Source organism: Cystoisospora suis (assembly GCF_002600585.1).
Source record: "Cystoisospora suis strain Wien I chromosome Unknown contig_2385, whole genome shotgun sequence".
Lineage (NCBI taxonomy): Eukaryota > Apicomplexa > Conoidasida > Eucoccidiorida > Sarcocystidae > Cystoisospora > Cystoisospora suis.
In genome coordinates this window covers 1-22,468 of record NW_027155184.1, presented here as the reverse complement: position 1 = coordinate 22,468, position 22,468 = coordinate 1, and the positions used below count along the sequence as shown (strand labels likewise).

At 48.1% G+C, this 22,468-nt stretch overlaps 3 protein-coding genes across 3 annotated transcripts in view; 2 read left to right on the top strand and 1 right to left on the bottom strand.

Annotated features, from left to right (window-relative positions):
* CSUI_004968 (uncharacterized protein) overlaps nucleotides 1-13,816 on the top strand; it is an 18,602-nt gene extending 4,786 nt beyond the window's left edge. The window contains exons 4-13 of the mRNA XM_068065149.1: nucleotides 176-274; nucleotides 1,968-2,447; nucleotides 3,221-3,304; nucleotides 4,574-4,654; nucleotides 6,051-6,254; nucleotides 8,093-8,518; nucleotides 9,472-9,552; nucleotides 10,594-10,653; nucleotides 12,057-12,260; nucleotides 13,180-13,816. Of these exons, the coding sequence (XP_067922875.1) occupies nucleotides 176-274; nucleotides 1,968-2,447; nucleotides 3,221-3,304; nucleotides 4,574-4,654; nucleotides 6,051-6,254; nucleotides 8,093-8,518; nucleotides 9,472-9,552; nucleotides 10,594-10,653; nucleotides 12,057-12,260; nucleotides 13,180-13,190 (1,730 nt within the window). The 3' untranslated portion in view covers nucleotides 13,191-13,816. The remainder of the gene's footprint in view (nucleotides 1-175; nucleotides 275-1,967; nucleotides 2,448-3,220; nucleotides 3,305-4,573; nucleotides 4,655-6,050; nucleotides 6,255-8,092; nucleotides 8,519-9,471; nucleotides 9,553-10,593; nucleotides 10,654-12,056; nucleotides 12,261-13,179) is intronic.
* A 2,356-nt stretch (nucleotides 13,817-16,172) lies between these two features.
* Nucleotides 16,173-18,594, top strand: CSUI_004967 (uncharacterized protein). Its single transcript, XM_068065148.1, has one exon. The coding sequence runs from the start codon at nucleotides 17,184-17,186 to the stop codon at nucleotides 17,550-17,552; it is 369 nt and encodes a 122-aa protein (XP_067922874.1). The 5' UTR covers nucleotides 16,173-17,183; the 3' UTR covers nucleotides 17,553-18,594.
* A 3,060-nt stretch (nucleotides 18,595-21,654) lies between these two features.
* Nucleotides 21,655-22,457, bottom strand: CSUI_004966 (uncharacterized protein). Its single transcript, XM_068065147.1, has one exon. It carries the CDS (start codon nucleotides 22,381-22,383, stop codon nucleotides 22,222-22,224), a length of 162 nt encoding a protein of 53 aa, XP_067922873.1. The 5' UTR covers nucleotides 22,384-22,457; the 3' UTR covers nucleotides 21,655-22,221.
* Nucleotides 22,458-22,468: the final 11 nt, after the last annotated feature.

Below are 22,468 nucleotides of genomic sequence, written 5' to 3'. Positions count from 1 at the left end.
CACCTGGTGAGGGAGAGACATCTTGATCTTCGCATGTGTAGTTGACAGAGGTCGATAACCAAGTAAACACATATCAGAGGGATATCTGATTTATCCAGCACTGGCTTGTTCGACCTCCCGTCGTCATTCTCATCACCGTTTTTTCTGTGTGGCTTTTCGATGGTTTGCTTGATAGGTATTGGCTACGTGACTGAGGCAGATCTCTGGGTGGAGCCTGAGGCAGAGGCGTTCTTCCGAAGTTGTGCTGGGCCTTATCTCAACTCGATTGATCTAAGTAAGCTGAGCTGCCCTTCTCCGGTTTCTTTTCACGAAGACGGGGAGACACGGATACACTCCTCACTTTTGCACACATCGCTCTCGTTTGTTTCTCTGTTCCAGACGTCAGCAGGGTAGGCAGCAGGAAGGCGAATCTCATAGCTCTCTCAGTACGGCTTTTGACACCAACTGTACACACAGCTCCCATTATCCGTCCGAAGTGACTGAAGAGCTTCCAGTGCTTTTGCCGTTTTCTTTTCTTTATAAGTCGTGTTGTGTGATGGCACGCCCACGCTCTTCACACTGTCTCCCCGCTTGAGTTTCTGTCCAAATCTCTCCGTTCGAAACGACCGCCACTTCTCTTGGATTGCTCGGGGAGGGGGGGGGGACTAGCCNNGGGGGGGGGGGGGGACTAGCCAAGAGAGTGCTACCACCAGCATAAGTGTGGGGTGAATCAGCCGCTGTCCTTACATACTAGGAGATTCTTTGCTCTTCATGCTGAATTCTCAGCCTTGCTGACACCACCGCTACTTTACTCTTCTTCTCCCGAAAGAAAAAGTCAACAGGGCCACATTCTCCTTTAGACTGAGCCAGTGTCGAGGCTGGCATTTGGTTCGTTCTTCTTGAAGCCCCTTTGTCTTTCGTTTGGTGTAATCTAGCGCTCTCTTCCGTGTGGCGCGATATTGTCAGCGGAAGCCTGTGTACATCTGTATATCTACACACTTTCAGCCGGGACACTTCCCTAGGAAAAAAAAGAAGAGTGCGGCATTCCTTCGGCGTGCTTCAGCTTACGCGTGCAGGCAGTACAGATGACTAGTGAACGGCAGCTTATCGATTATATATGTATCGGCTGATGACTATGCACATGTGTATATATCAGCATGTATCGAGAACAAGCATAAAGCCGAGAGCAAAGGTATCCTCTAGGTTTTGCCGGTTGCGCATCGCCTAGTTCAGATTCGCTCTTCTGCTTTAATTCCAAGTTTGCAATGTACGTGCACAGTCTGGGCAGACGCTATGAAGAAGTGCCCGCTACATGAGTTAGATCGAGAAGACAACGAATTCCCTTCCTTCGGATTCAGTACTACGTTTCGCAGACAAGGAGCGACTGTAGTTGTTGTCGCGTGACTCAGTGCTCATCTTCACGATCTAGCGATATCATTCAGAATGTGTTTTTCTCTTTCTTCACAAGAGACACAAACATCTAAACTATAGATATGTGGAGAATTCTACTATGGATATCTATTGTATGGTGTTCAACCCCGTGAGAGAGAGAGAGAAAAAGCTTTGTCGCGCAGCTGCTCTTGTTTTTTCAGAGACGGTTTTGTGATTACTGTTGCTAGCTGCAATGAGAGCAGCTTGAAGAAGATCTTTGTCTGTCTCCTTCGTCATTTGGAGATGGCTGTTTTGACTCCAAGGTGCCACGAGTCGGAGCACCCCACACTGGTATACCTATAGCGGACTTTCTGCTTCTCTTGCTTTTCTTTCTCCGGGAAGCGTATCCTTCAAGCTTGTTGTCTCTCTCTCCCTCTCCGTCTATGAGAAACGTCGGTGCATCTATGAACTTGATATCGAGCCAGCCGTGTTTTCCTCACATAGCACTGTGAGAGTGAGACCCAACGGCTACCAGCGTCTAGGGGGAGGACATGGAGCTTGAGGAGGAGGCTTTCTCTCAGTTCCCTTCTTTTTGTTTGTGCTCCTTGGCGTGTCAGGCACCCCTCTGAGATGGGAGCAGTGGATCACGGCTGCTATCCCAGCTAGTCAGGTTCTGAATAGTCTGCGCCAGGTGTTGAGACGGGCGAAGAGAACCAAGAACTTGTCTGCATCCATCTGTGTCTTCAGAAATCTTCTTCTGTTACAGTTTTATATAATGCGGGCTGTAGTTGTGACTCGAAACAACCACCGCGTATTGGATGGGGAAATGGCACGGCGTCTTCGTACAGCGCAGATCAACCTCGAGACAACGTTACTTCGGACAGGAATGCCGCCTGCGTCCCTCACTGCAGCTCAGTCATTCTTGACACATCTAGTCGCACAGCTGTCTCCTCCGTTGAACGACCTAGCCCTGCATAGGGTTATCCAAGGCAGACAAAGACAACAACCTCCTGGCAGACCTGGTTCTCTTCGTGAAGGGCGACAACCACAAAGATGGGACAATGACTTTGAAGAAGCGCTTGCAATAGATAAACAAGGTAATCTCTTTGCTTTCTGGGTTTCTCTACCGCGAACTGCTTCTCTTTTTGGTCTCTTTCCCTCTTCCCTCCGCAGAGTAGAGACCCTAGTCACTACAATGCCGTTTTGTCAGTATCATCCAAGCCGGGGAGCTGAGACGTAGGCATCCTTGATATATCTGTGCTTCATCGTCATGTCGCCCTAAGGGCGTGCATGCTTTTCCAGCGAAAAGAATGTAAAACATTTCCGATGAAAAGAAAAGTGGAGATAGGCAAAGCAAGATTTGCTGTGTCGACACAGATATCTTTATCAGGCTAAATCTCTCGAGGTACACGAAAGGAGAGAGATGTACACACACACCTATCTGTACACTCAGACAAGATGACTGAGGGAGTGCTGTGAATACACTTCCCCGCTGCCGCCCTCCTCCCCCCCGAGGGAGAAAGACAACAGCGGAGAAGAGAGTGATCCAAACAAGGGAAATGGGGTGAGAGATAAAGACGACGGTTTGCTGTGGAAGATGGTGGCATGCATGAGGAGAAAATCACCTGTCTCGTTTTCTTTTGTTTCGTTTCTCTCCCCAAGACACAGATTGAAGAAGACTGGGGGGCTACAAGGAGGAGGGTCTCTTCTTCATAGTAACACTCATTCCTACTTTGTCTTGTCGACCTCGACAGTTATTGACGCCTCCTTGTTTTCGTCTGTCAACACCTCTGTTATACATATCTTGATTTGCACGAGAGAAGATCTCATCTGTACTGCTGTTGGTTGTTTCCTTCTCGTGTTTCCTCAGTCATGGTCCAGCATCTTCACAGTGACATGTGGCTAGCCGATTTTACCAAGTGGCTATCTCTTCAGCCTGATAGTTTCCGTGAAGGTATGTCAAGGACAGAAAGACCCGAAAACAGCAAAGGGGATGAGCAGCTCTTCTTCACGTTCTTCTCCTCGAAACGCAGTCCAGGCCGAACGATACTTTCTCAGCAGACTAGACGCTTCGTCTACTTGGATGTCTGAGTTTCTGGCACGTACTCAGGCTTCCCTCCTAAAGAAAAAGGGGGCCGGCAGGAGAACCTGGCGGGTATAGCTACACATACATGAATCTTCTTGTGAGGGACTCCTGATGTATCTATGTGTTCTTTTTCTCACTTTCCTCTTTGTGGATACTCTTTGAAAATGATGCGAAAAATCTAAAACGCTTCTTCATGAGCTCCAGGTAGCCATGGTCCTCTTAAGCTGATCACGATGGTTCCTTGGGGGTCTCGACCATGCTGGTGAGAAGAAAGAGAGAAAGGCAAGAAAGAAAATGGGTTTGGGGTCGCTGGCGTTGATGCTGATGATGACGAAGGTGGTGGCCTCTTCATTTCATAGAGCTCATTCTTCAAAAGTCCCGAGGAATGAATGCTATCTCTCTCATTGCTCTGTTGTAGAGGCAACTTGGGCTTCGTCGTGAGGTTCTCTTCTTATGTCGTGAGGGCCCTCAGTGAAGTGTTTTAAGGGCAATAAGACAAACACCCTGGTCTTACACACCTCCCTCGTATGGTCTTGTTGAGCGCTGCAGAGTTACATACACTAGAGTGATGCAGCCGGAGAGAGAGAAAGAAGAAAGAGAGGAAGGAAAAGCAGGATACGTACACAAAGGCAGATCTACGTGAGAGGGCATGAACATTTCTCTCCTGTCTTTCTTTGTCTTTGTCGCGCTTGTCCCAGTTTGCTCAAGCGAACTGAGAATCTCTATCTCCCCCACAGAAATACATATTTACAGACAAATATATACCTGTCTAGCCAGCGAGAGAAACACAGGCAACTCTTTTCCTACAGAGTTCCCGTGTATGTGGGTGGTGGCCTCCCACCGTGAAAGACATTTTGTCGCTTCACGTGGCCTGTTAGCATTTCTTCCTCAAGAGGATCTGAAGTCACCTCGAGCAACTTGCTTTCTCTTCACGCCAAGCGTCTGTGTGACTTGGGGTGCCACATGAACAGAAACAGGAAGGGTAGTAGGTTTTCACTACCCGCCTACGGCTGGCCTTCTCTTTCGACTTAGCTGTCATCAACTCTTCGTTTGCTGGCTCTTCAATCACGACGTTATCGTCTCTAGATGAACTCCAATCTTTCATTGTGGTTGCTCTGTGTATCCGTGTATGTACAGCTATTCCACGCGAAAGTATCTTGGGGAGACTGATGGTAGCCTGGAAACTTCTTCCTGCAGAGGCCCTCCCTTCCGACGCAGGTCAGTTTAACACTACTCACTACAGCCGAACGAGCGACTGCCCTTACCCTATTCTCTCTTGTTTACTGTGGTCCTCCTAGGGGAATCTCGTCGGGGAGGCGGTGTATGGATAGTTATGTAGACACGTCTATCGGTGAATCTCTCTTCAGAGACAAAGAGCCGAACTGACCTGTGCCTTTGTTTGTGCTTTCAAGTGTGTGGTTGAACATATACTCATAGATTCGTAGATCTTCATATCCTGTTTCTTTATCATCGTGTCTGTCCGACCGTCTGCATCTGCAAAAACATCACCTCGTTCGCCCCACCTATGTATATCTCTGTACTTTTCTATCTGTATTTGTGTTCTATACAGTTCCACACTCTGGTTCTATGGGTGCCAGTACGAAGGCAAGAAAAAAAGTCGTATGCATGCATCGTATCCGTACCCATCAAGTTCACAGAAGTAGAAACCGTTCATGGCAGCGTTCAGAGAAGAGAGCTCTAGGCATGCATATGCTGCTGTGCATTTCAACCGAATGCTTACCTACTAGTTAGCTCCCCTGGTTAAAGGGACACTCCAGTTTGCCGAGAAGCCGGGAATAGACGACTCGATCTTCTTAACGTGATTCTGACGGACTTCATAGAAGACAGACAAAAGGCAGCACCCCGACAGTGTAGATCTTAGGGTTTACAGATAGTCTGGCCAATTCTGTTCGCTAGACTGCTCAATTCGTTTTTTCGTGACCCACATCCATGATGTATGTAAACCTATCTTCAACTTTTCGCATATATATGTACGTATGTACATGCTCAAACAGCGGAAAAGTCAAGAGGGAACCAGCCGTAGAAGGATGAAGGAGTCGCGGCTCACCGCATGAAGATTGTGTGCTAGTCGACTCGGTACATAGAACGACATGGTATTTCCTATGGCGCTACGGAGTCTTGGTTGAGTCTCAATATCCATCACAAGGGATAAGAGACTGTCCCACTGGTGAAGGCGCGTACCTGTCCTCCTCCTCCTCCTCCTCGGTTCTTTCGGCTTTTTGCCTCCTCGTCGATGCCAACTACTATCACTTTTCCCTGTAGAATTCTCTTGAGACGACTGTAGACAGCCGCTCTGAGTGGATCTTACGAGGGGGGCTGTTTCTTTTGCCTGTTGTCTTCTTCCCGGAGTTAGTTCGTGTGAAATCAGGTACAAATTCGAGTACTCTCGTGGATGTCAATAGAAAATGACAGAGAAGACAAGGGAAACAAACGGCACACACGATGTTGTCGTTTTTTTGGTGATAGAAAACTAAAGAGTTGTCTACTGGGATGAACAGAAGAAAGGACTGACCTATCCAAGGGTGAATGGATTCCTGGTGTAATAGACGGGAAGACCTGTGAGCTAGCGATGTGTATATGAATCTGCATGCAGGTACAAAGTCAGAAGGCACATCAGGCCCCGCTGAGTCAACAGACGAGAGGACGGTAGGATTTGTCGGCGACACGGATGGTTCTGGCACGTTCACCGACGACCTAGTTCGTGTGTGTGCGGGACCTGACTATAGCCCTCTATCATCTCTCACGGAGCTCTTGCCGGTCCACATACCGGCATTCGCCTCAGGAATGGTTCCTCAAAGTGAGTGATTAAGCGAAGCATGAAGGAAACTTCGTTCATCTACTGTTTTGTAAAACGTCTCGATGTCTTTACGTTTTGTTCTGAGAGTCCCCCTGGCGGTGGAGCCCAACTTGTGTCTTCGGTGCATGGAAGACCGGCCTTCTCTTTGCTGTCTCATGAGGTACCAAAGTACCATAGGTTGAACCGAGGGATGGAGTAAGGATCAGTCAGGAGCTTCACAAATCGACAAAAGAACAAGAGACTGTGCGAAAGAACGGAGAGACAGTGGGAGGGGGTGGAGGGAAGCTCCTTCTGCCGTAGAACGAGAAGGTGGAAAGTTCAGCGTTGAGGAAGGCAATCGTCTGTTTCTTCATAGTTCCCGGTCTCTCTGTGTGTCTCAGTGTAGATGGTTATATCTTGAAACTCTCTTTTTTCCCTCCATCTGCTGTACTGTAGAAGTGCCCTCAGAGACATCTGTCTCAGCCAATAGTCAGTGCTACCTCATTGTAATGGAGACGGCAACGCGTGTTTCTTTGGTAGTTGCCACTCTTGTTAGACTATACATTACCCGTCGTATCCCTTCTCATCACCTATACCCGAGGAATAGTCTTCTGTTAGGTTACATAGTCTTCCTCCTCGCGTTCTCTCAAACCTCCCCAATGGGTGTGGTCGAGACGTTGATTACTTAGCATTCTTCTTCTGTCTCTGTCAACAGTTTCCGCTGTGTTGTTCTGAAACGCTTCGAAGGCCTAGTCTTCTCTTCCTCCGTCCATATCTGTCCTGACTGCTAGACCAGAGCCGAAGAAAGAGAGAGAGAGCGAACTGATAATATACAAGTTTTATGTGTCCCTTTCCGCCCTTTTATTGTAAACGTTACTGTTTATTTGGGGTGGTACATCTCTGACGCCAAAGAACTAACTTCCTTTCACACATCATTATAGCATGGAAGAGAGATAAGCGTACATGTGCCTATATATATATATATATATATATATATGGGCATACATCTGTGTAGGTATATCACTAGAAAACATCTGTGTGCTGACTTGTTTTTGCTGGTGAGAAGAAGGGAGCCCCTCAGGAGCCGTAGATACGTAGTTGCCGTGTGTGTACAGACACGGAAGTCCTTTGTTTTGCTAGTATTAATGCCCAAGAGAAAAGAAAACTACTTTCACTGTGAGGAAAGAGAGACGTGGTGACTTTTTTTTTTTCTATATCTTTCAAACCGATTGACGGGGAAGATGGGGCAGTCGGGATAGGGAACTTCGAGAAGACTGATATGTACATACAAGTAGAGAAAGCAGAGGAAGATGGTGGTTGTAGCTGGAGTGGTGGTTTCACAACACACGTCGTTCTTATACATTCGGTTCGTCACTATAGATAGGCTGTACATACACTCCAACTCGTTCTCCGGCACCCCGGTCAGGCAGTGCTTTCCAGCTTTCCTGTTTCTACGGTCCACTTTCCTTTTCATCTCCTGTTGATCTCAACACGAAAGTGTTAAGACATGAGAGGGGGCGGAGCGAGGTCGACTTTGTCCTCTCTTCTTTCACACTCGTTTCCCGTGTCTTTCGTTTGTTTTGTCGGTTTCTTTCTCTTCTCTCGCCTGCACCCTCCTCAAAGTCCATTGTGATGTGCTTTGTAAAAGATGGGTAGACGTCGTAACATAAGATCCCCTAAGGCAAAGCTCCAGCTCTTCCCCCCTAGTGCTCTCTTACTTCCTGGGCCACGTATCCGGACAGGCCTGTCTGTAGATAGGTAGAGCGTATATCACCTAGTTTGCGCTAGAGAGTCATCAAGAGAACGAAAACCGACGCTTGTTTGGTTTTTGTGTTTTGCGACCCCGCCCGTGACCCCAGGCGTACACGCACTCCATGGGCCCGATGGAGTTCAATGGTCTCGACTAATACTACAACGCCTTCGCAATCTTCGAGGACTTTTGCCGACGCAATTGATGCGCCTTCGTGGGGCGGAAGGGGGGGAAGAACTCCGCCAACTGACGTCTTTATTATCGTATCTCGCAAGGACAGATTTTCTCTTATGTGAAGCCCGCTATGCCATGGAGATGTTCCCCGGTATGGATCCCGGCCAGGATTTACTACGGGCCAGCGCGGCAGTCGAGCGAACTGTCTTCTATATGTGGTCAAGACTTGGTCTCTTCAAGAACGCAACAGCTTGGGCTAGGAGAGGATTAGCAATCATAACGGCGTCGTCGCTGTCGGGGTTCAATTTCCCTGCGCAGTTCTACCTTAGTCCTGCCCAAATTACTGAGAACGTCATGCATGGTAAGCTATAGACATATGGTCAATGCACATATACGTTATGTTGTCTTATGTGTATTACACTTAGATATGTAAAGAGAAAGAGAGAGAGTGAGTAAGCTAGAAAGTATCCATAGCTCATGATTTGTCGTTTATATTACACCTAGGTATTGAAAACAGAGTCAGTGAGCTATAGAATATCTACAGGCTAGGATATGTTGCGCGTAGTATACCTAAAGAAAGAGACAGAGGTATATAGAGTGGAAGGTAACTCAGCTTTGCTGGAAGATTAATTTTTCCCACAAGGCTCGGGAACAACGAACATTGCCTCTCCTCGCGTCACGGCTCATGGCCTTGTATAGATCTCCTATGTATGTGCATCTCTTCAGCTCTTTCCGTGTGTCACTCTCTCTCCACAAATACTTACATATGTGTACTCTGTGAATACAGTTACTGTATATATACGTCACTATTTTCCGGTCTATTTCTGCTGGTACGGCGGGCGGCCGCACTTGCTGCATTACATCCTTCTCCGACAATCACTACGCGCCAAAGAGAAGATATAGCGCACTCGATACCTTAGAAAGGCGCCCAGCGTGCTTGTTATGATCCTATCCTTTATAAGCGACAAGGTTGCTTGACTTCGAAACTGTGGTAAGACATCTGCTACCTCACTCGCTCCTTTTGGATGCTCTCCGTCCCGAAGTGAGAGATCGCACGAGAGAGAGAGAGAACAAGATAAGATAGACAGAGGAGGTGAAGAGGCCCCCATGAAACCAAAAGCTCATGCGGTGGTGGTACTGATCATACCGGAATGAATGATCCTGTCTATCCTGCATATATCTCTCTGTTGATCATCTGCGGACAATAGCTCTGTGTAATAACGTAGCTTCAAGTAACCGACTTCCTTCTTTTCTCCGATGAAAGCTCTTTAAGGTGGTATCTTGCTTGAGATGTTCATCTGTCGTTCTTTCTAGAGCTGATATATCGCCTAAGAACCAAAGGTCTCGCTAAAGGGCTGTCGAGGTGGATGATCCAAAATCCTGATCCAACAGTAGGTATGTCTTGAAAATACATCTCGGTTGGCCTTGTTTTTCTCCTCTCTTCTTTTCCTTCTTTCTTCCTTTCTGTCTCTTTCTCTCTATTTCCTGTTAAAGTCGAGAACCCTCAATGAAGATTGTAGGAACTTCAGTAGAGGTAGTGGTTGATGAGATCCCCTCTACACTTCAAGTCTCCCTCTTGGTGTCCGACCCTCCGTTTCTTACCTAGCTTGGGTCTCTCTTTCAGAGAAAGGTAGAGAGAAGACGTTAGATCGTCTTTCGGGGGGTGCCATCATCCTCACGATGTTGACCGTGTTCTCTCCTTCGAGACGCAAAAGAACGATCTTTTCTCCTAACGCCGCAATCTCACATGTTCTTCATACAGGTAGCTCGCACTAATCGCAGACTCGTTCATAGCCCATCACCCTAGTGCAGATTAATCCTCTTACAATATGTAAGGGAGGGGGTTTAGGACTTCGCACGTGGTTGGCTCAACACAAGAGTGAGAAACGAAAATGTGCAAAATTTTGGATAGTGACGAGTGGATGATCACGGTGAGGATGGCATAGAGGGGCTGTTGATAGACGCTTCTTCTTTCGAACCAACAGTCCTTATCCTCAGAGAGAGAGAGAGAAAAAAAGAGTCTACTTCTCCCCCCTTTCTTTGGGATCAGTGACACCAGGGCTCCTCCCTAGACGATCATTCATTCCTTCTTCAGTAGGAGTGTATGTACGCAGGAAGCTTTTGTTGTACAACGATTTGAATTCTGACCTGTTCTATCTTGAGATGGTCACAACATAACTCATGAGCAAGATAGCGGGAGTGGTGCCGTTCTCATCTCTCCTGGTGACTGGTCGCTCCCTGTGAGCTTTGTGAAGATGAGACGAAGAGCCTTTGGATGGCAACTCGTCTCTATTCTACCGGGAGAAGGGCGGATCAGAAAGATGAATGAGACGCCAATGTAGTCGCTCGTCTTATTTCCTGTTGCCGTCTCTGATTTTTTCTTTCTTTTCTCTCTTGTCTTTTTTCTCTTCCTCCCCAACATTTGTCGAGCTACAGACATCAACATTGTTCCACATTCGCGACTCTTCCGTTGTTTCTTTCGAGCAGGATGGATGTGTAAGCTAATTATAAAGGGGGCCTTCACGTCTTTTCTTTTCCCCTAACCACTTCTCCTAAGAAGCTTCTTCATTCCGGATTCTTCTGTTCACTTAGCCTCAAAGTGTTATAGTCCTCCATCATCGATTAAAATTGCTCCCTTCTCTCATGTTTCCTTCGCCTATCACTTGTCTCTCTGTAGACATAGGGGTAGACACGCGGAGGAGAGGGTGGCACAGGCAGCTGTGGGTGTGTGTGTGTCTTATGAGACATTTGAGAGGACGATAGCTAGTGCGAGTTTTGATGGCGTGTTTGTCGTTCTTGCACGGCAGCAGAAGCAGCAGAAAAAGCCGAACGTTCTGAATCTTCACTATTTTTTATCTAAGTTCAAGGAGTGCATCTTCTTCTCTCTGTATGTCTCTTACCGCTCGCTCCTCTCTTCATTCATGTCTTTACGCCTATGCTCTGGCTTAAACAGAGCTCTTTTCTCGTCGCTGAGAATGCATTCTGTTCGCCTGTGCTTGACTGCTAGATCTAACACGGTGTCTATAGAGAGACTAAAAGGAAACATAAGGTGGTCCGAGTTGCGGTCGTACTATAAGGGTAGAACGAAAAGAACACAGGCCCAGGGGGCTGGAACATGTATAGGCACCACCAGACGGTTACGGAAAGTAAACGTCTGGCCGTGCCTATACATACCTATCCGTCCATCCCCGTATCTAGCTGTCTCTGTAAGCGTCGTCAATGTATCCCCTATGTACAAGACTTGGGGTGATACCTTTGTTTCGAAGACGAATGTCTTAGCAACGACCCCCTGTGATAAACTTCTTGAGCTCGTCTTTCCTACCTTCTTAAGCATCTTCATACCTTAGCATGTATTAGGCTTTAATGTTATGTCGCGAAGGACAAGTTAAGATGTGTTTTATATTGGGAACATGCCTCACGTCCCTCTCTCAGCATACAACGGGTATCAGTAGAGACATGACCAGGAAGCCTGTTCAGTTATATTCGTCTTCTAAGGTGTGTTTTTTTCTGCGTGTTTATCTCTCTGGTACTATCGCTTCTTTCCGAATTCATCGGGGGAATCATACCTTGTGAAAAGTATCATCGGAATAAATAGATCAAGAAAAATCACTTCATAGGAAATCTCTTCTTCTTCTTCCAGTTGATAAAAGAACATCCATGAGTCTCCATCTGTACGCGGATACATGCGGCGTGCTCTCCGCCTTCAGTCTCTCATCATGCTTGCTTGACTTTCTCTGAGGTTGTTTCCCCTCTCCACATGAAACGGTTAGGAATTTTGATGGGTTATGCGTCAAGTAAGATCCAAGCAGTCGTATCTTTCTTTCTTTCTTCGCCACCATCCTACAGACAACGACCTCTCATCCAGTATTTCTCTATGTTTTCTTTCGAACTGTCCTCAGGGTCTCCTGTCTTCAAGACGAGGAGACATGATCGTGCTGTCATGCCTACCACCTTACAGTCTAGACCGCAACAACAGAATCAACATTTCCCGTCATTGCTTCCTGGCCCCTCTCAAGGTCTTCCCACAGCCTCGTCCTCCCCCGCTGTGCCGCCCCCACCGGATCAACGGGATACTCAAGTTGTTGAAGATGTATCAGATGACGGTATGTTGGATATACCCCTTTACTCTCTAGTTCTGCTGCCGGACCGTTCCTGACAGCTGGTCGTGTCCAAAGGAACGAACCCGTTTGTTAGGTTGACTTTGGGGAGTACCTACACATGTGTGTATACACAGGCGGAGCCTTCCAAAAGCGGGGTGACGCCGCTGAACTTGTCTATGGGTATATGAACGCCACATCTACAGTATATAACGCCGGTATACCTTGTACTTCTGTGTTTGGTGTATATATATATATATCGATTATCCTGCTTTCTTTACAATCGCATACCGTCAATCCCTCTCGCCTCTCATGTGAACAAATGACCCTGGTACAAACGTAACCTGTTGAGGGACATAAAAGAGGTCTGGTCGGCATGGAGAGGTAGCGAAAGAGAGGAGAAGTTGTGTGTGGTTCATCGCGAAGAATATGGCTAGGTCTCCTTCTCTGTACCTTCGTAGGATTAAGCGGATCTGCTATTCGAGCTGAATACTACAGAACCATACGTATACAGCGGCAGAGTAAGAGTGCCTGTTTACCTTTATTATGAGAAGGGGGATGCTGAGACAGTAAAGTGGAGTCCAGTTCAAAAGAGAAACAATCCTCTTTGGACAGTCGTGACCGGCACCTAGGGCTTTCACACCACCTACATAGTGAAGTGTGCCTCGAGGAAGGTGATGTGGAGGCACATAATGATGGACGTCCTCTTTTCTTCCAACGTCGCGCCCGTGTGTACAGGCGGTCTGAATTGAACAGCACCGTAACTGAAGGATGAAAGTTAATACTCCCGTCCTTTTGCGCCGGTTTACCCCGAAGAAAAGGAGCTATCCTGTGATGTTTTTTTCTCAGAGGAAGCCATTTCTCTCACGTGAATTTTGATGGTTCGAAGAGTTATTTGCGATTTTCTCTTCTGCGGGGTGTACAGATGATGTATGATGTCTGCGCGGATGTTTCTAGAGAACGCGACCCACCACAAGCGACACGTACCCGGCGCCTTCCCCAATTGGTTCATGGGTGAGGCCGGGGCGTTCTTACATTCCAGGCTCTCAGTGACGCGGAAGTGTCTTCTTTAACATGGTGGCAGGCATTCAGTGACAGAAAACGGAATTTTCTTGAGCATATGATCTGGGAAAGAAGCAGACCCTCTGTCGTGTTCATTTGCTCTTTTTCACGGCAGCATGACAAAGGCCAGCCAGCCGCGGCACTCTGATGTGTGGCTGCTCCTCTTCTCTTGGAAGTTCCTGTTTGTATGGAGAGCGCAACATCCAATCGACGAGACTGAGGTATCAGCATAGGTCCCCCGTATCAGTAATATCTGAAACGTGGGTCGCTCCTTTGAATGGAATTATCGTGTGGTGTAGGTGATATTTTTGACTTCATCCATTTGACAATACCCACGGAGACCTTCCTAGTTTTGTTTGTATTATAATTCGTTCGTTTAATCCAACTATGTCTTAGTATGACCAAACTTCCAACTTTCGCTTGTATCGTAATTCGTTCGTTCAGGCGAACTATGTTCTCAGTATAACGTAAACTAACGCATAAACATATGAGAGTTCCAGCTTAAACACAAAAAAGGTATAGACGGCGAGGACCAGCGGCGCCAAGCCAAGAAGGCGCTGCCAACAGAATCCTCTGACGCGAAGCTTGCCCCTTGTCACGCGTCCCGCCCTCACACATAGTAAAGACCGTGGACGGTCGAGCCAACCACTTCACGGTCACTGGCTTGGAGACAAGTACTGCTGCATGGCTTGCCGCGATGCCGGCTGCAGCCTGGCAATGTCAGCAATTTCTTTTGAAAAGGAAGAAAGGCATCCATCAACACACCGGTCGGCATGAAATCCTTTTAACAAGAGAAAAGGAAGCGAATTTACAAGAGCATGCGAAGGAAAGACAACCAAGCCTACGTAAATTCTGACGCTCAGCGAAGAAGAATGCAGTAGTGGTGTACGTGTTGTTACACGGGTGCCGGTACCCGTTGGATGAACGCATATTCCACCCTACCCGGTCCGTGCACTCAAACGTACAGCATCACATTGTCTTTCTTCTGTCCAGAGGTATGTGTCTCTACGTGTGCGGTCATGTGCATTGTAAGGACACGCTCCGTCTTTGTTTAGGTGTGAGGAGCTCTCCGACTGAACGGCAGCTGCTCACCAGTGGCAAGTTGCCGACTTCATCATCCTAGACACGGCATAACGGTGGGCTATGGAGAAAGAAAAAAAAACACGGCCAACTAATACAGGAGAAGAGACAAGCCCGTGTCCGTCAACTCCCGCTTTTGCCCTGTTGAAGAGCCCCTTAGTACAGTACCTGGTTTTCCTCGCTATTCGGCAATATCAGTACAGTGAACGGGCGACAAAAGCTTACGCAACCGGTAGCGCATCTCCTGGTTCCTTTCTTTGAGAGGAAAGGCTAGCGCATTCTTATTCTCCACAAAGTTCTCCTGGACCCAAGGGGAACGGACCCTCCTATGATCTTGTTCGGTGGTAGAATCTACTGACCCGCGGGCCACGGATAGATGGGTGAAGGGATCAAGGAGATATTCTTCGGACTATGCCGTTGTCCGTCTCATGGAAGTTGGAGAAAAAAGAAAAGGACGATCTCGCTTAGAACAGTGGCCTCCCGATAACAAAGAGACACACCGATGAAAGGCAGAACATTTCAGCATATGTGAGGGATTCGAGGACTGGATAGTAGTTTTGACGCAGGCTCGATGCGATGGACAACTAATACGCTTTTTATTCGTCTTCCTGTGCGTCGGTGCCCGGCTCCTCAGCACCCTCGTAGATTACTTCTGCTCTCCTTTCAGTGCTCGCCAGAACTCGATTGAACGGAGCAGTGGATTCCATGGGAAGCCCAGCGAGCACGATCTAAGGTTGGTTTTCTCGAGGCCATCCGCTAGAATTCATGCGGCCTGTCACAGCATTGGGCCTTCTCAGTGATGCGATTCCGATTGTAATTCTGAGGCCACTTGCCACTCCATGAGGTGTACGAAGCGAAGCCGAGTACATTGAGGAGATGCTGGGGCTCCCAACACCACTCAAGTCCCCCCCCCCCCCCCCCAGCCTTTGACGTGGCCAAGCACCGAATGAGGAGTATCTTTCACATTCAGCATAGAGGAGGGACACTTTTAGCCCTACACAAGAGCGGTTCTCCACATTTGTACGAAGATACGTAATTCAATCGTGGATGGGAGTGCTAGGCCGCGTAATGCGACGCAGACACTCAGAAGGAGAAGTGAACCCTGAGATGAAAGAGCAAGAGAGAAATGTTTCTTCACACGCGTGTTGAAAAGCACAGGAGAAAAAACAAGAGGCAAAGCAGGTGAAGAGGACTGCGGTTGGCCAAGACCGGGGACGGGGCGATCAAGGGATCCTACGAAATTCCTCAGCACGCGCTAAATTCCTGAGCACGCGAGCACTCTATGTTCGACCAGAACAGAAGCCAAGAAAGGAGAAATCCAAGCTACCATAATGGCAGCAGGAGCAGATAAGCCATCAGTGCCCGTTCTGTTCTCAGCTAAGCTAAGGGAGGTACCGAAGATTCGTCTACCAGTTAGAGCAGCTGAAGGGAACCCTGAGTTGACCAGTGATCAAGGTAGATGATGTGGAAGGCCACTCCTGCACAGCGCTGCCGGACTCCGGTGCCCTTTGAAGTTTCACTAATGCAACCTGCACTGAGTTCACTAAGAAAAGGATCCAGTGGGTAGAGATGGAGTATCGTTTTCCTTGTGCTTCAAAAGCTAAGGCTGCCCGTGCTTTTCGCCTCTGTGTCTCTTCTCACTAAGAATTCCTGCGTTACGGGGAATAATTTCAACCGATACAGAAGTGGGATGCTCCGAGAGCACCGCCTACAAGTCGGAGGGGTCGGCCTATGCAGGCACTGGGTGATACCGTGACCAGCCGCTGCTAGGTGAACGTTCTCCTTTGGAGGGACTGCCCACCGAGACAATCTTTTTCGGACGGGGTTGTCTTCCTGTTTGATTGTCACCATTCGACGGTGAATTTCGTATTTGAACAAGTTCGACTGCAGCGGGAAAATTTTGTCGCCGTTCATTAGCGCCCATGAAGGGAAGCTTGACCGCGGTATCGCTGTGTGTGTTCCTTGGTGTAGGCTTGTCGGTCGCCGCGGAGAACTCGCGGAGAAAAAATGACGAGGCATCCGCTGGCAACTCCCGGGCGGTAAAAGCAATGGGGCAAGGGGGGGTTTTGCCTGTAAGTGTTGGAGAGTTGGAACCCAACGACAAGAAGCAAAGATGGCGCGCTACCCGACAACGGACACCGGGGAGGCTGGCTGCGAAACGGAAGACTACTGCCTTCTTTCCGTCCGGCTGACAAGGGTGCTGGCTCACGGTCGTCGAAGGTTCTTCTAGTCGCCTTTCTAACCATTTTGGGAATTGCGCTTTTGTCGCGACTTCGTCAGGCCGGAGAGTTCCTTCTGAAATGTTTTTCCTTACTGAAGGTTGATGGTCTGGAACAGCATGAGGGATCCACCCCAAGGTCACTGTCGTGGGGCTCGAAACGAAGCACGGATGAATCGTGTGATGAACGTCTCGAGAAAATAGTTCTGGAGGAACATGAAAATGAGATCCCCAGACAGCAATAAGGCGACGGGCGCGGAGCCAGATTCGTGCGTCGCTGGAAAGGCGAATTTCTCGCTCTCCTCGCTGTGCTTCTAGTTCTGGCTCTCCTCCTTGTAAGGCCGCCGCCGAGTGTCTGGGGGGATCTAGAACACCCGCCTACAGCGGCTCCTACAAAAGACCCAGTACATCATGATGAGGGGGAACACCCCGAACTTGCGGACGAGCCCTTTCCCCGAGTGCGCTATGTTGCTGGCTGCGCTACCATTGGGAAAGAGTGGCTGGGCCCCGGCTGTCCGTGTGAAGGGGCCGAACCACCCATTGTGTTTGATTTCGGTGGTCTGAAATGGATGTTGTATCTATCCCCCGCGACTCACGACTTCCTGAAGGAAGAGAGTATGCTAGACGGAGTCCTAGAAGCGCTATCTGGACAGCCGGCGTGGGTACCAGGAGGGGCGAAGGGCAAGTTCATTTGGGGCCGGAGTGGCCATGGCGAGTCAGTCCTACTGTACTCGGGGACGCACTCGACGTTCACAGGGGGAGAGGCATGGTTCACCCCAGTTGAGTACGAACTCTATCTACCGAAAGGTGTTTTTGGGGTGTCCAGGGACAAAGGCTCGCCCTCTCCACATGCAAAGAAAGCATGGATGGAAATGAAAAATCTCATCCGCTTCGCGTCAGGCTCACTGAGCGGGGTCTTGACTAGCCGGGTCGCCTAACGGAATTTACACGCATCCTTACGTCTACGGAGCTTCTGCGCGAAACTCGCGCAACTCCCCCAGAAAACACTCTTCTCTGCACTACAACTGATGCTATCGGACCGAGCTAACTCGGTCTGGAGACCTCTGTCAAGCCCTCCATGCGCGGAGTCATACACTATTTTTGTCCCACGAGATCATTCACGAGCCACAGGGGGTGTGTACAGCTCCTACAAGAATACGTGTGCTCAAAGAGTATGACAGGTCTCCTTACGAGGTTTTGCGTCTCGTTGCGACTGTCCGTGGAGTGGCCTAGTGTCTGGTAGAAGAGTTGGCATCTAACGTGGCACGTCGGCCGGGAACCATCGTGCGTAGCGGGCTACATAGAGCCCTGTATCTGCAGTGTAGCTTAGAAATACAGGGCCAGCTCTGCAGTGGCTGCCGCCTGAGTGAAGCCCGCGCCTTTCTCCTGTGTGACAGGTGAGTCATTCGCTTTCAGAAAAAAGTGCCCCAGTAAGGAAAGTCTCCGATGCATAGAGTTTTTACGGCGTCTGTTCTAGCATAGCAACAGAAACTAAGCTCAACTACCCACTGTAGCGTGTGACTGAACTGCCTGGGGTTACTCTAGGTCGAGGTTCGCTTGCTTCTGGTGCCCCGATCGACTTCACTGCTGTAGTGCGGGCACTGGAAAACGCTTCCCCATCATGGATGGTCTGCATTGCACTTCTGCGTGAGAAGCGATGATGGTCACGACTCATATGGGGGCTCCAGCTCTACATTTCTGAACGAGAAGACCAGGTTCACTAGGCAGATGAAGAGTTATCACCTTACCTTGGAACGGGGTGACGACAGTCGCCATTCAAGAATACTCATCTTTCCGTCGTGAACTGGGTTGATTCGAATGAACAATTGCGTTTTGATAAAAGGCGGTGATTGTGCCTTCACATGCGTTTCCTGCTAGGACCATGTTGCAGACTGCCGAACCTCGTCTGTCGATAAGGACGGATTGTCCGCCTGTCCTGTGTGTCTGTGTTGATCATTGTCTTTCCGAGAGAACTCAAACAACAAAAGTAAAGAAAGCAGGGGGGACACGATCTTCCGACTCTTGCTTTGGACTACGATGAAGAGTAGAAGTAGAATAATTGATACATATGACTAGCTGAAACGTTTTCATTCCAGAGTTGAGAGGTAGTCAGGTCGTGAAGTATTGATTGGTTGATCCTTACGTGTTTTTTGAGAAGGGCTTCTGTGTCCGTGTGTGACGGGCAGCAAGAGAGCCTATTCACTTACACTTGACGAGGCGAGGAGTAGGAGGAGGAAAAGCGGTTAAATAAAAAGAGATCTCTTTACACATTAAGTAAAGCGACCTTCTTTCCAATGAGATGAACAAAATTTCATTCATCTAGAAAAGAAGATGGAGCGTTTCCTGGAAGAGAGAGGGAGACGGCTTGGCGTCACGAGGCAATCATCCCACCCGCCTATATGCATGGCTACGCGTAGAGATCTATGTATGTGTACACATCATGTACGAACTATATACACATAATCCGTTCTGTAAGTCGTGCATGTATCCATATATCTACCTTTCATTTATCTATTTATCTATATGGGTGTAGTTATAATATGTAGTCACTCTATTCTGTATACCCCAGTAACGACGAATGTACCGCAAGCAGTAGGGTGATTAGATGTCTCCAACATGCAGAAAGACTTTCGTCTGCGTGTCTGTCTCCATCTTTTTGAGTGGAGGGGAGGCCCTAGTATCCTCATCGTTCCTTCAACAAGGGGAGAGGAAGAAGAGGTGCACGTGACTCCTGCCTTCTTCCTTTCCTCTTTTTGGGTGAACTGACTATTCAGTCACGTAGTCCATCTTTCTCCTCGTCCTATTCACCAGCGGGAAAGCGGACAAGGAGAAAGAAGAAAATGAGGAAAAGCAAGCGTCCCTCTCGCCCGAGCCTTAGCAAAAAGTAAGCAACCGTGAAGACAAGAGTGCTGACACAGAAAAAAAGTTCAAGAGGACGCATGAAACCGCGGGGAGGGGGCAGAGAAAGAAGATGGACGCGTGCAAGCTGCAAGAGGGGCGGGAACGGGAGGGAAGAAGAGCGGACACACCAGCAAGAAGTCTGGTGAAAGCTTAGAAAGAAAGTGAAAGGAGAGGTGAAGAAGAAGAACTTTCCCGTGTTCTTTCTTTACTTAATAGTCATCTGTCTGCATGAGTAACAACGTAAGGATTCTTACTCTTCTTCTTGGCTGATCTCTTTGTTCTTTTTCGTACAAGGGAGAAGAACAAACAGATCACCCGAAGGAGTAGGCGAAGAGCCGACGCCGGCGGCAAGGTGATTTGTACGCATAGGCACCTATACATATGAATCTAATGTAGCTGTATGGATGAATGTATGCACGTACGCGTCAGGATGTAGATTTGTATGTCGGTATGTTTTTATGTATGGATGAATGTGTACGTTAGCATATGAATGTATATGCATCTATATATGTATGTACCTATACCCTAGCTAAAGGAGAAGGAAGAGGACTACATGTTCGTTGGTCTTATTCAATTGTTCGTCCTCGTCATCATCCTCTCCTTCTGCCCCCCGTCCTCCTTCGTTTCCTTTCTTTGTCTTTCTTCTTTTCGTCACCACCATCATCAGGATCATCATGGTTTCTCTCCTGCTGTTTCCTTCGTATTCGATAAAAAGAAGGTGGGAAGAGGATATGTTTGCTCGCTCATCATTGTTGTCATCCGTTCATCTTCCTTTCTGTTTCTACTGAGCCTTGCATGCCACGACTACTACTACTGCTGTTGCTAGGAAGCGAAGAGGAGAGAGATCTTGATTGAAACTACATTACCGTTATCATCCTCATCCCTATCCCCCTCGCTACTCTATTCTTATCAATAGCAATATTCTTCTTATTCTTCAACTTAGTATGGAGGCTATCATTATGTTTCTTATTCTTATCATCATCAGTTTTTTTCTTTGCCTCTCGTTTCACTGAAGCAGTCGAAATAGTTGTTTCCCTTTTCTTGTGTTTGTTTGTTTCCTGTCTTCTTCTTTTGTATTCTTCTTTTCGTTTTGATGACGACGGGGAGGATGATGTAGCAATGACAGAAATAGAAGAACAAGACACAGGAACTGGGTTTGCTGTTGCTCCTCTTCTTCCTCTCTTCACCGTCTTCGGCACATATGTATGCATCTATATCATACACTATATTCTATATTTATGAGCATATACTCACACATAGATGTACATACAAAATTTCCATGCCTGGATACGTCTAGACTATTCTACATCATCCTGTAAGTTCATCTGTGTGGAGCGGCTCGCGGCGGGAAATGTGAACTGACTGTTGTATCCCGGTAGTACATGAGCGTTGGTAAGGAGAAAAGCCATCTTGTTTTCTTTATCAGAAAATCGCGTAGTAGTCGTGGTAGGCGCGGAGGTATTTTTTCTTCCCGATGTTATTGGAGATCCCCTTCGTATAGTTTGTCACGGGTTTCTTTCTGTGATCTCTAGAATAAACGTTTTTGACCCAATTCTTTTTCATACATAGTGACTCTACCATTGCAGTGGTCCTACCACCCCCCCCAGCAACAATACCCGCTTTATTAGACTCCCCTAGGAGCCTTCTCTCTCACCTTCTCATCCTTTCGCCCATTTCCTCCCTCCCCCGTGGTGGGCCCGGTAGGCTGGTTTGTCAAGAAAACGCGAGCTCGAGAAATGCGCACGTGGAACGATCAGTCGGTTGATGAGCTTTCTGTCTTCCCAGTTGTTCCTTTTTTTTTTTTCATTTCCTAAGCGAACCCTGACGTGGGGGAGCGGGGGGATACGCTCCTCCTCCCCTCGGGGTGGCAATTCACACCACGACTTCATCCATACGATTCTTATTACTGCCTGTCTCTATATATCTGTTTGCATTCGTATCTAGTTATCTATTTCGCCTATCTGTCTGTAATGTACCTAGATGTCTATCTATCTACTTTTGTCCCAACTATCCATTATCCACTTGTCATTGATCAGTCTATTCATTCGTGTACCTGTTTATCTATGTCTACTTCTGCCATGATCGGGCCCCAGGAATACGGTGGTCAGCAAGTGGCTGGTTGTTTCACAGGAAACAACTCTCTCAATAACACTGTTCCTGGCTGAAGCAACCGAAGGGGAAGTACAAATAAGAAAGACTCAGCTAACCCAAGACGAATCATTCACACATAACTTTTTCTAAACCCTGGACATAGCAATTAAGGAATACTACCAGGAAGTAGTGACACTGTCAGATGAAACGTCAAAGCAACTGCGCGGAGGAGGAGGGGTGATAGCGGCAGTGTGTAGTAGGAGGAAGGGAGAGAACCGACGACAGACTGACCCACCGCCACCCTGTCCCGAGAAGAGACCTTCCTATTTCGTGGCGATATGGTGCAACAACAACCTTCCTGGATGTGAGTAGAGAGTTCAGAAATTCTTGGGGACACGCGCTCTGCTTGTTCGTGCTTCGTTCGATCGGCCGTATTCGCGTTTCTCCGGTAAAAGGTAGATGTGGCGCTTTCCTTCGCTTCTGATGCTCCTTCTGTGAACGTTACGGCTTCAGCTTGTTGAAAATGATACCGGTCGGTCGGCTAGGAGGAATTCCCCTGATCCACTTTCGTACTGCTGCTTCTCAGGAATGATGAGTCGTTGCGATCTATTGCTCTCACACGGCCGCGAACAACACCTTAGAGGCACACGGGGGGTGGAGCCTTGAAATCACACCATCTTCTTGTGTTGGGCTCAGCGTTTGAAGTAATGGTGTACTTCTGTCTTCATTCTGATTTTCCCGAGTCCCTGCACGACGGCGAGCTCTCTCTTCTAGCATATTATGTTCCTCTTGCTTGATAGCAGCAAGTAAGACCGCGTGAAGCCCAAGAAAGATCTCTTCCGGAAACTACCAGGGGACGTCC